We start from the raw sequence: 13,397 nt of genomic DNA on the forward strand, positions 1-13,397 counted from the left end.
CTTCCTCCCTCCCTCCCTCCCTCCCTTCCTCCCTCCCTCCCTCTACAGTGAGGTAGCAATATTACTACAAGTGACTATTTGATATTACAAATAAAATCTATCAACATTTAGTAGTTGGAGGGAATTCAATGACCCAATATTTTCCCAGTAACAAATGTATAACATGTCAAAATTAGGCACAGTGTAAAACAAATCTATTTACTATAAGACCAACGTTTAAAAACAACACTAGAAAGAGATCAGTGACATACCCCTCTCTCTTTACTATCTCTGTAGAACTAGATTCTCCTCATCCCCATCACTACACAGTAGAGCATGGCTAAGGGTTAGTTATCCTCTATGAACCCAAACAGTAGAAATTTGCAAAATGATGTCACTTTTCTCATCATCAAGCTGTTTACATAGGAAATATTATATATAGTCTTGGCTTATTTTGAAATGAAGAGAAGATTTCTCAGTTCCAGTTTATTATCTGTCTCAATTTTTTTTTTATTCTAAAATGAGCAAATATGGAAATCATTCAGTTTACTTTTTATAGGTTGGTTGGTCCACATCACAAAAAAAGGAAATGACTGTATCAATTTATGAAGTTACAATCATAGGAAGTGTTATAGAATGTAATCATAGGCTACATTATAGAATGTTTTTGAGTTGGAAGATGATTCTCAAGATTCCATTTAGTTCTGAGCCTCTTAATTGAAAATATAAAGGTTTCACAGTAATTGTACTACTAGTGTACAATTAGAGCTCAACAGGGAAAAAAGGTTCAGAGAAAAAAATAAACTAAGAGTAAAGGCGATACCCCAAGTTATTCACCTGGAATAGGCAGCAGAGAAAGCCACAGATTGGAATGAACACACTGTTACTTTAAACAGAAAGAAACATCTGCTTTTTCTTTTCTTTTTGAGACAGGGTCCCATCATGTAGCCTGGAACTTGCTATGTAGACCAGACTAGTCTCACACTCACAGATATCTGCCACGTGCTAGATCAAAGGCACCTCAATGTCCACTTCTCTTTCTTTAACACATCATGAAGAATAAACACTGTGCACTACATTAAACTCCTGGGAAGTGCTGGGGATCTTAAGAGGTGGAGACTAGTAGGTGGTTATTGAGTTACTGGGGAAACATCCTCAAATGGGACTGTGGGGTAACTCCATTCCTGCCATGTCCTGGCCATGAAGATAGCTGTCCGTTCTGAAACACTCTCCACCATGATGTTACATATCCAAAAGCAACTGGACCTACTATCATGAACTGGAGCCTCTGACAGTGTAGACCAGATACAACTTTTTGCCTACAATCCAAGATCACAGCCAAGTTCAAGGGCAGTACAAGCAGCACTCCATATCACAGACAAAAAGTAAGCTGGAGAGGTGGCTCAGCAGTTAGAGCTTGCTGCTCTGGCAGAGGACATGGGTTCCTTTCCCAGTACCAACATGGCAGGTCATAATCCTCTGTAACTCTAGTTCTAACCTGAGGGCTCTCTAGGCATGCACATGCCATGGTACACATACATAAATTTAAGCAAACACTCATATACATAAAATAAGTCTTAAAGAGCTGGAACAATAGTAACAGCTCAGTAACATGTACTGCAAAAACAAGTACCATTTTTTCTCTTTTAATAAAGAGGTGACTACCTCACGTACCTATTCCAGTAATGGAAAGGTGGCTAATGAAGGGTGAAACTGTCAAGCTGTTTTTTCGAGTTTGGTTTTTAAAAAGATCATGTATATATTATAAGATTATGTATATATTATACTATGTACTAATCTGGGCTGCCTTCCTAGTGAAACATCCCTCCCTTTCTCTTCAGAAGTTTCTTTCATGCACCTATGAATAAGTTCTCACCTTGACCAACCTCTCACACTTAAACAGAACACCCACCTCACTGCTGAGTGCATTCTCAGTAACCTGAAAGTGAGATATAAGAACAGTTCTAGGCATGCTGAGCTCTTCCCTTAAGCTCAAAACAAATTAGTTAATATAAGGTGTAAAGGATGCCCTTATTCAGCAGCAATGGGCAGGACCGAAGAGTCCAGAGAAGTAAAGCCAAGTAAAAGGCATCTGTCAGATAGACGTGGAAGATCCCTAGGAGCACTGACATGTGGAGCTGAGTCATCTAGGTAATGATTTTTCCCCTTATAATCTTAACCTAGCTGGGGGGGGGGGGAGGCTATTATCATCAAATAAAGGTTTTTGTAAGAATTTCAAGATATTTATGCTCCACTTGGGGAGGCTTTACCAATGTTCTGTAACTAATACGAGTAAATATTAGCCTATGCAACACAATGTCAAAGGAAAACTTCTGTTTTCGTTTGGTAACTCTGGTTACACCCAGCCTGTCACCTTTCAAGATCCATCACAAGTACCTTAACTTCTAGTTTCAGCATTCCTTTACCACTAGACTCTATGACTCCAGAAGTAAAGCCATCCTACATAAGGTAGGGAGTAAGGCCCTAGAAAGACTCCTCACAGCTCTGTAGCACAAGGTCTATGAACACCTTCCTGTCTCACTGTGCTTCTCAGCACAAACACAATCTTAAACCTACCCACACTAATAACAAACACTTTTAAATGTAGTTTCTTTGAGCATGTGAACGTGCATGTGTATGTGGTTGCTTCCTATCTCTTTTCTTGACAGAGGGAGGGGCCCCTCACAGAACCTGAAGCTCACCGATCTGGTGTGAATGGCTGAGCTCCTGGGATCTTCTGCTTCTACCTGTCTAGTACTGAGATTAATTAGTACCCCACTATGCCTGGATTTTTTCATAGGTGCCAGAGAGCTAAATTCTGGTCCTACTTACATGCCAAGACCGAGTCATCTCCACAGCCTTCAAATACAATTTCTAAACAGACACTTCTGTGTGTGTGTGTGTGTCTTTGTGAATGTACACCACATGTGGTGTGCATGCCTATAGAGGTCAGAAGAGAACCCTGAATCCTCTGGAGCTGGAGTTAGAGCAACTGTGAGCCACCCTATGTGGGCACTGACTGAGAACTGAATTCAGGCCCTCAGTGTTTTTAACCACAAAGCCATCTTTCTAGTCCCTCAAATGTAATTTTAAAATGTGTTATTTTTGAACATACCTAACAGAAGCAATGAAAAACACTAAGCTTATAGTAGGGTATTTGTGATTGCTAGTTTTTATGTCAACTTGACACAAGGTAGAATCATTTTGGACTTATCTAACCTAAATTAAGAAAATGTCCCAACTGATTGGTCTGTGGGTGAAGTCTGTAGTGTATTTCCTTAATTAGCGATTAATGTGGGAAGGCCAGCCTGCTATAGGTATCGCTACCCCTGGGCTGGTGGTCCTGGGTGATATAAAAGACTAAGCAAGTCACAGTGAGTAAGTCAGTCAGCAGCACTCCCCTTTGGCCTCTGCATCATTTCCTGCCTTGAGGCTCCTGCCCTGCCTGAGTTCCTGTCCTGACTTCCCTAGATGACAGATTACAAACTGTAAAATGAAATAAACCCTTTCCTTCCCAGGTTACTTTTGCTTGTCATGGTGCTTCATCACAGTACCAGGAACTCTTAACTCAAATAGGGGTATAACCCAACAGTCGATCACAGGGTCATCATGCAAGGTCCTTAGAGGAATCCTCAGTATCAAAAGGAAAAGAAAGAAAAAGCAAACCCCAAGTTTTGTGATTGTTTTGCTTTCTTACAGTGTTGGAAGGGATCCAACCCTAAGGCTTCACACATGCTACCCAAGTACTCTCCTACTTGACTCAATTTCCAAACATGCAAGTAAGAAAACATCAGCTGAACCAAGAAGTGGGCAGAGAGAGAAAGCAGGACTTCACCACGTATCAGTAAAATCACCAGCTTCAAGAACACTACTGAACTGGAGTAGTGGTGCGTGCCTGTAATCCCATACTCGGAATGCCAAGGCAAGCTATCTTAAGTTCCAGGCCAGCCTGTGCTACATAGCTGCTGCTACATGAAATGTGAGTAATAATATACAGCCCCAAAGCCCTTGGTAACAGGATCTCTGCCTCACAAGCCCCAGGAAAAGCGTCTGAAAGCAACTACTGCTTGTTTCTTCCATCTACTACGAGCTAGCAACGTAATACACACTGACTACTAAACACCTGGAAACAAGATTTTTGTGTGATTTCAGAAGAGATAACTGTCAGTCAGTAGTTACATAAATCTAAACATTTTAGCCACTATAAGAATATGAAAAGTGTTGAAGGAATCCAACCTCTTTGTGGAAGAGTGGTGGTTCAGAACACCTGTATATCACTTTGCTTACTTTAGCACATTTTCAACTCAAATTTAATCAAAGGCCCTTTTCCTATATAGTACTAAAATTCAGTTCTACAGGGGAGAACATGTGCTTCTAGATCAACTACACTAATATACTTGTCCCAGAAAGTGAGAGTTAAGTACACGTCCCCTTTAGGTCAAGATTCTAAGTTTTTAATTGTCATGGTATGGTGGTAAAAATGTGTAGATCCAGCGCTGAAGAGACTGAGACAGGACTACTTTAAGTTTGCAGCCAGTTTAGTAAACAAAAATTTTTGTTTGCTTATTTATTTTTGAGTCAAGGTCTCTGTATGTAGTCCTGGCTGTCCTAGAGCCTGTGTAGACCAGATAAGGGTGAAGAGAGATAATAAAAATGAATCATGTACCAGTGGTGGTGGCACACGCCATTGATCCCAGTGCTTGAGAGGCAAAGGCAGGTGGATCTCTGTGAGTTCGAGGCCAGCCTGGTCTACAGAGTGAGTCCCAATATAGTCAAAATAGCAACAAACAAACAAACAAAAAACAAAGAAAACAATATGCTTCTATGACTTTTCCAATGCATTCTATAAGGATGTATTAAAAGAAAGGGAGAGATTAAATGCATCTCACTAGTGTGGCTCCTTTTGGCCTAGAGATACAGCACTATCAAATATGTTAGGTTAGGAAAGTGAGACGGTACATGGAATGGACTGAAGGAGACGAGACACTGGAAAACCGCAGGAACCGCTTTGTAATTACTTGTCAAACATCCGCCAGTTCACAAGAGACCACAGTGACAATCAATTATCTAGATTTTGCTTATTAAATCGAGAAGCAGAAGTTGAAATTGGGTACTTTATTTAAACACAACACCTTTAACAGTACATGATTTATGGGGTGTGCCCCACCTAGATGAACCCCAAACCTCTAAGCATACTGAACAGCACACACAGAATCAGATTACGCAGAAGAAACTGCAAATAAAAGAGCATCTTTATTTAAAGGTTTTACTTCAGTCTGGCTTTTTTAAAAAGAACATTTTTTACTCATCTATTTATGTGAATGTCAGTGGGTTCACATATAGGTGCCCAAGGAGTTCAAGAGAGAATCCTTTGGAACTGAAGTTATTATAGGCAGATGTGAGCCACCAGATGTGGGTGCTGGGAACTGAACTTGGGTCATCTGCAAGAACAGTATGAGCTAACCTTTCCACATATATACTACTACATATGGAGGCATGCCACAGGGCTCAAGTGGAGATCAGAGGTTATGGCAGTCAGCCCCCACCCTCTCTCGCCTGCCTGCCTGCCTGCCTGCCTGCCTGCCTGCCTGCCTGCCTCCCTCCCTCCCTCCCTTCCTTCCTTCCCATGGGCCCCATTCAGGTCCTAAGGTTAGCAGTAAAGTGCCTTAACCTCCGGAGCCATCTTATTGACCAATCTGATTATTTATCACATTTTCTTTCTCAGTGATTACTAAAAGTACTGCCACATTTGTGTGACACATCTGTGTGTAGGAAAGGGGAGAAATAGCTCCCATAGTAGTCTAAGACTACTATGGACTTTTTAGGCCTTTTGAAAAATTCACCTGATGAATAAATCTGTCTTAATAGCAGTAAACTTGCCTATAGTTTCTACATGCAATGGACCACAGCACTTACATTACAGTCAAGGCTTAGGGCCAGATAAAAAATTATATGTCTGCCTCTAGTCTTAAGAGATTTTCAGATGAGGGAAGTCAGAAATGTAAATGTTTATGAGATTAATGAAATGAGTGGTATAGAAACATAAACACGTTTAATGCATGAAAAGTTATATTCATTTGAATGTTAATGTCTTTTGTCCTTTCGAAACCTTAAAACCTTTTTCTCCGCCCCCCTTTCCTTCCTTTCTTTCCTCTCTCTCTTTGAGGTAGGGTTTTTCTGTGTAGCCCTGGCTGTCTTGAATGCCCTTTGTAGACCAGGCTGGCCTCCAGCTGCCTCTGCCTCCTGAGTGCTGGGATTAGAAGGTATGATTTACCACTGCTCGGCCTTCAAAACCTTTTCTAAACTAGATGTCAAACACTGAAAAAATAAAAATAAAAACAACCCAGCAATATTCTAAAAATAAATGCAGTAAATCATTCTAGGAAATAAGCACATTAAATAAATTGTTAGCGCACTGTCTCAAAAATCAGGAAAACTAGAAGGTTGTCTGCCACTTGTGAAATGTAAAATTTAAGTCTGAAATGATGGGCAAAAAGATGGGCAAAAAGCAATAACTAAATTAGCAACATTAAGCATGAAGATTAGCTCAATTTTAAGGACTAAAAAATTTTTTCTCTTGCTAGCTTTCAAAAACTAGTTACATATACAAAATCCCAAGCTAACCCAAGATACCATTTCATACCTGCAAGGATAACAATAATCAGAAAGATGGACATGAGGATATAGCAAAACTGTGATCCACATATATCCTATTATGTGGGGTGTTAAATATACAGTTTTGGAAGAGACTCAACCAGCTAAACAATTCCAGTAAACCCAGTTTTAGTCTAAGAGAACTGAAAACATAGGCCCACACAAAGACATTCACAGTAGCATTACTGTTCATAGTGGCCAAAAGGGGAAACAACCAAATACCCTCAATAGACTAATGAATAAATCAGATGCACTCTCCACATAACAGATTATATTTCAGTCATAAACAGAATAAGTACTAATAGCACACACTGCAACATGAATGAATCTTGAAAGCATGCCAGCCAGTGTGGTGGCAGCAGGAGACTGAAGAAGCAAGAGGACAGCCATGCACCTGGCCAGCAGGGGCTACACAATCCCCTAACTCAGACACCAGAGCAAGCAAACAAAAACAGGGTGGGGGCAGAGCACAAAGAAAATAAAACATGGGAACTCAGCTACAAATACTCCAACTCCACCGACACTGACTGTCCCGATCAGCTGACCACTGTACTAAGGGGGAGTGACCGCAAGCATACGCAGGGTTTTTTTTTTGGGGTGTTTAAGATGTTCCACAACTGACTGTGGTAATGACTGTACAAAACTCTGTGGCTATACTAAAAACTAGTAAACTATACATTTTGAAGATTTATTATTATATGTAAGTACACTGTAGCTGTCTTCAGACACACCAGAAGAGGGAGTCAAATCCCGTTACAAATGGTTGTGAGACACCATGTGGTTGCTGGGATTTGAACTCAGGACCTTCGGAAGAGCAGTCAGTCAGTACTCTTAACCACTGAGCCATCTCTCCAGCCCAACTATACATTTTGAATGAACTCGGTGGTAGGCAATTTTAACTCTGTAAAGCTATTATTAACTTTAAAAAACCCTATAGGCCACAATATAGAATAAACAATATTTTATACTACTTTTGTCTCTGAAACTTAAGATCTCTGTAGACCTTCAGTATCTGGTTTTTTTTTGTTGTTGTTGTTGTTTTTTCGAGACAGGGTTTCTCTCTGTAGCCCTGGCTGGCCTCGAACTCAGAAATCCACCTGCCTCTGCCTCCCGAGTGCTGGGATTAGAGGTGTGCGCCACCACGCCCGGCAACTTTCAGTATCTCTTTGTGTTTTCTAAAATTCTGAACACAAGCAGGAGATCTGAAGACTTCAGGGTTTTTACGTATTTGTACTTAAAAGAAAATAGATGTACAGATAATAAATAGTAGGAAAAAACGCTCTCAAAACTTGTCTTTTTTCAGATTCTACCATCTAGTTTCAAAATGTTAAGACGATGGAAGAAAACTATATACCTACACATCACCTACTTTCTCTTCCAAGGACTGTAACCTGGCTTCCTTCTACACCCTAACCCCAAACTGCTTTGACTAGATGGCCAACCTCCCACCAGTCAAACCCAGTGGGTGCTTTCTCAACTACACCCTGCCAGGCCTTCAAGCACTAGGACTTAGCTCTAGTGACAATTTCCTCCTCAGACATCCCTGGTTCCTGTCCCTCCATTCTGACCACACCTTCCCAGGAACAGCCACAACATATTTTCAAGGCCTATCCTATTCAAGATAGCTCTCTGAATCAGCTTAGTCACTCGGGATGCTCAACTACCTCCTACAAACTCATGACTGCTACCTATATGAGTTCCAGACTTGGACTGGACACTTCACAGGCATTTAACACGTCTGAAACTTTCTCCTACAATCTTATTTGATCAGCTCTACTTGTTTCTTTTCTTGTTCCTCCACCCACTGTATTAAACGGTACCTTGTAGCTTGAGTGATTGCACCCTAAGCTGGGTCTCTCTGAGCCGCAGTACCATGTCCACACCCAGTGAATCATTGAGACACCCCTCCCTTTTCGTTCTCTTTCTCCTTTTCCCCAGGGCTAGTTTTCAACTCAGGACCCTCAGCCTTCTGAGATCTGGGACCATGAGTGTGCACATCCACTCTGCTTGAGGCTGGCTAACCCTCATTAAATATGTCATGTATACTCTAGTTTCCTTAACTGCATTCAGATAAAGCCCTTTCTGCTAAACAACTACCTTTCTTAAGACATTCCACTGCCTGCCCTCCAGAGAGTCATAGTATCTTTCAGTTTCTCCACCAGAACATATCTGAATAAGTAAGATAAGGCTTACAGTAATCTTAAAAACCAGGCTGGGAAGGTAGGGTGTGAGGAAGGGAAGAAAAGGCCACAAGAATGTTAAACAAGCATATTTGCTATTCTCAATAACCTCACTTTTCCCTGTGACCCTGAAAGGTATTTCCAACCTGTAGTTTCCACATGCACAACAGGGTAAGGAAGAATGTGGCCCAACACCAAACCGTAAACTCACTTAAAACATAATGAGATTTTTCTGGAGCTTTTTTGGCTTTGTTTTGTTAACTCAACCACAAGGTTTCCCAATGAGAATTTATAGATGACAACTTGGTATTGCAATGTCAGAAGGTTGGGCATGCCAGCTAGGAATCAGTGTACAGTGATCATTATGGCCCTACAGAATATTAACTGTTAAACATTGGTAAGATCCTTCACAAAGTGGACTCACCACCACCCTCTCCTCACAGTCCAAAACCTACCTGTCTCAGGCATCACCTTTTCTCTGCATTACATACTGGTTCTCTGGTCCTCAACACATGGTTCCAGGCTGCCTCTCTCCTCAGTCAACTTCAGGCAACGGGTATGAAATAAAACCTAACTCTGAAGGCTCAAGAGTTGTTTCAGACTCCATTAAAGGCACTGGCTAGTCTAGAGGATCTGGGGTTCCATTCCTAGTACCCAATGACAACTCACAATTATAACTCCAGTTCCAGGGAACTGACACCATCTTCTGGACATCAGACATGCATGTGGTTCAATGACATACATGTAGGTAAAATAGCCATACACATAAATAAAAAAAAAAGACAAAACCTAACTGTGAAATTCTGATGTGTACCATGATCTTAGTCTGAAAGTTGAGAGTAAAGATCAAGTTCCAGACCTGTCATAAATTAGTTTACTTTATTAGCAAAATTAGCATGTCAAGCACAATGTGCCTGGCCACAAAACCTTGGTGCCTAGGTTTCTCCTTTTGAGAACAGGTACAACAGGCCAAGGCCAAGAAGAATAAGCTATAGTTAACTCCTTCTTTCCTCCTTCCCCCTGTCCATCTTTAAGACAGGATCTCAGCTCTCACATAAGCTAGGTTTGTCTCAATCTCACAATCTCCCTGCCTCATCTCCTGACTGCTGGAATTACATGAAAAGACCACCACGTGCCTATGGAGGCAGACAATCTTCTATCATTAATAGTAACCAAGAAATTCATGTCAGGAATAGTGGCAAATTATTCTAGCCTCTGAGTGGTAGAGGCAAGAGGATCCAGAGTACAGAGTGAGCTTAATATACATAGCATGTTCAAGGCTGGCCTAGGCTATATGAGATCCAGACTCAAAAAGACAAAAATGGAAAAAAAAATCCAAAGCAAACAAGATACAATTTCTAAACCACACACACACACACACACACACACACACACACACACACACACACACACACACATAACCCAAAAGACAAGAGCATAACACAGGTATGACAGCTCATACCTTTTATCCCAGTACTAGGGAGGCCAAGACAGGGCTGCCACCAGTTCAAGGACAGCCTGGGTCATAGAGTGAGTTCCCTGCCCCTCAGAAAAAAAACAAACAAAAACTTCTAACTTCTTACAAAGGCATATATATGTACTTATTGTGACATAGACTTATCACAAACATAGATACAGGGAGAATGGGAGTAGCTCCATCCTTAAAATAGGGCCACAGTATGGATGCCCAATCCAATTACTCAAATATAAAGTATTACCATTATATCACTACTGTTAATAATTATATTCTATAATTTGTAATTTTGAAACTATTACTTTATAATGAAACAGTTATAATAGTGATATTACCTTTTAAGACTCAGATCTACAATGTTAAGGTTTTAAAATGGATTTTTAAATCCACTTCAGAATTTAATAACAAAAGTTAGAATTTATGTGCTCATCTTTGATTCTCTTTCCATGACAGAGGACAGTTCTTTCCAGCCTTCTAGTCAAGGGGAAAAAAACAGAGGCAACTGCCAACAATCATAATTATAGCTACTGCTTATCAAGTCAGGAAATTAAAAAAGCAAGCCCTATAAAATAGCTTTAGTCATCAAATCCCTCATGTAGCTATGCTCATGGAACTACCGAGCTATACTTTGGTATTATAGAAGAATGGGAGCACATTTGGTCCTTGGACATGACATCTCTGCTAGGAATCCCTGACTCATCCCCAAAGCATGAACCTCAGGACTCCATCCCCTGTCCAAAAGTGCAGTGACTGGGCACCTGTCCGGATGGCCTGCACTACCAAACAATGATCCTTGACAGAGTATGTCCAGGACAGCAAGGTGGCAAGCATGCAACCAACAGCCAGGGCTACAGGGCCCCTTCTGTGACCAGGAAAGACTGAAAGCCACCAGTTAAACACCTTCAAGAAACTGTTTTCTTCTACATTTACAACAGAGTAGTAAAAAGAGGACTCTTTCCAATTTTTCAAATGATATCATTCAAAAGATACTAACCATCAAAATTCGATGGTAAGAAAAGTACTTTTTCCAAAACATCATCTAAATATCAGAAACTGTTTAAAATAAGGAATAACTGGACTTTGATCTACATTTTCAGTCCTCACTGTATCTTGTTCCTACTTTCCATTTTCTAAAACTGCAAGGTGGAAGTCACAAAACCCCACAATACTACTAATACTGGGCAAGGCTAACAGTCTACTTTTCAAGCCATTAACAATTTTAACACTAAAGTTTTACTAGACAGAAATCTCTTTAACATGTGAACACCCACTTCAGTACTAAAAATCACTTCATTTGCACTTTGAAATAAAAACTAGCCAATGTTTTCGTAGCCACTCATTTTTATAGACCTCAACTACATATGGCTTTTCATAACCAAATTTCATATGAACTGATTATTCTTAGAAGTGCACCTTGTCCAGAGCAAATTTTTCCCTAGTTCATTTGCTATTCCCAACCCCCGCTAAAGAGAGAAGGACTTCCCAAAGTCCCATTTCCTTTTCCATTCCCCAGACCTCCAGGGTTTACAACGCCCCAGTCTTGCGCAACATCCGTAGGAGCAGCAGCCGCAACCACCGCCTCCAAAGCCGGGAAACAACCCTAGAGGGAACATTGTCCAACAGAAAAATAAAAGGAGCGAGGAGGGGGTAATGTAGGAAGTCCGCTTCTGGTCCCACGCCTTCGGAATTGATACCCTCCCTCCAATTACGCACCTAGAGAAATTTCACCTAGACTTTTAACCCTCACCTCCACTCACTCAAGCCTGCCTACACAAGCAGAGGGCGGAAGGGGGGGGGGGGTGGCGGAAAAGCGGGGACGGGAAGGTTATCTCCCAGGGCTTCAGCCCATATAGTCGCCTCCACCCGACCAGGACTATTGTTCCCAGCTTCCCCACCCCCACCCCGGATAGGAAGTGATAGTCACATCCCCTCCGGCTTCTGCAATATCCCCTCAAGTCCGGAGAGAGCTTCCTTCAGGATAACCCCCATCCACAATGACCGCCCCCCCCCCAATCTAAAGTCACACTGGCCTCACAGCCACCTCCAACCTGCGTCTCAGGACGAAGAGAAACCAGACCAGACAAATGGAAATCAGGTAAACCATGAGATTCCTTATGGTCAAGCCCCTGGCAAGCGGTGAGCTAATAACCGTGAACTCAGACACGGAGTCGTTCTGCCGTCCACTCGGACCAAGGCCGGCATCATCGGGACAGGGACCCAGCGAGTTAATGCTCTACACCCTCGCTCTCCGGCAGCCTCAAGCCGCTCCGCTGGCCGCAGCCAGACAGCTTGCCTCGACCCTCCCCGCAGGGGCAGGCGGGGAAGGCAGGCGTGGGAAGGCGAGCCCGCACTCCAGCCGCCGCCCGGCCGGGGAGACAATAGGTAGTCGCGGGCGGCGGGGCCCGAGCGGGCTGGGCCCGGCGGCCGCTCCCTGCGCTCCCCGGCCGGCTGGGCGGGTGCTGCACGGGCCGCGGAAAAAAAAGAGAGAGAGAGGCTGAGGGGCGGGGGTGACCTCGCCTCCCGCAAGCTCGCCGACGGCGCTCGCGGCTGGGCGCGCGCCCCGCGCCGGTCCTCGCAGCGCACACAAAGCGCTGGCAGCCCCGACCGGCCGGGAGAGGCAGGGCGAGGGGAGCTCGGCGGCTGGCGACACGAGGCGCCGGCGAGGACGGACACTCACCATGAAGTCCCGGGCGAAGTTGTCCTCCCCATTGTGGTCCGGACTCTTCATGGCCTGGACCCTCTGGATGAACCTCCTCAGGATCTCCACTTGCTCCATCCTCCCGCGTCCCCCCCGCCGCCCGCCCGCGCGCCGCAGCGCCCGCTCCGTCTTCCCCAGCTCGCTCCGGCCCGCCCTCCCTCCCTCCCCGCCGCGCCAGGCGGCTGCGGCTGCGGCGGCACCGGCCGGGCTCCCCGCGCAACTTAAAGAGCAGCGTCGCTTTTGCCCCCCTTACGACGAGGCGAGCCGCGGGCTAGCGCCGGCCCCAACCCCCAGCCTGCCCCATCCTCCTTCCCCGCCCTCCTCAGTCCGAGACGCCGCCGCCTCAGGAACACGGCTCTCCGCTCGCCCTGCCCCCTTCCCGGTCCTGCCTCCCCCCCACCCCACCCCCGCC

At 43.7% G+C, this 13,397-nt stretch overlaps 1 protein-coding gene across 4 annotated transcripts in view; it reads right to left on the reverse strand.

Moving 5' to 3' along the window:
* The window catches only part of Ptpn12 (protein tyrosine phosphatase non-receptor type 12), a 71,809-nt gene extending 58,580 nt beyond the window's left edge, over positions 1-13,229 (reverse strand). For 2 of the 4 annotated variants that reach the window (XM_029534635.1, XM_021190212.2), the window contains exon 1: positions 12,965-13,229. Coding sequence is in view for 2 of the 4 variants with exons in the window: in XM_021190212.2 (XP_021045871.1) it covers positions 12,965-13,063 (99 nt within the window). In the remaining 2 variants the exon portion in view is untranslated. Of the gene's footprint in view, positions 1-12,328; positions 12,636-12,964 lie in introns of those variants that run through there. The other 2 variants (XM_029534631.1, XM_029534638.1) reach the window with 2 other exon arrangements.
* Positions 13,230-13,397: the final 168 nt, after the last annotated feature.

Source organism: Mus pahari, chromosome 2, assembly GCF_900095145.1.
Source record: "Mus pahari chromosome 2, PAHARI_EIJ_v1.1, whole genome shotgun sequence".
In the NCBI taxonomy this organism is placed as follows: domain Eukaryota; kingdom Metazoa; phylum Chordata; class Mammalia; order Rodentia; family Muridae; genus Mus; species Mus pahari.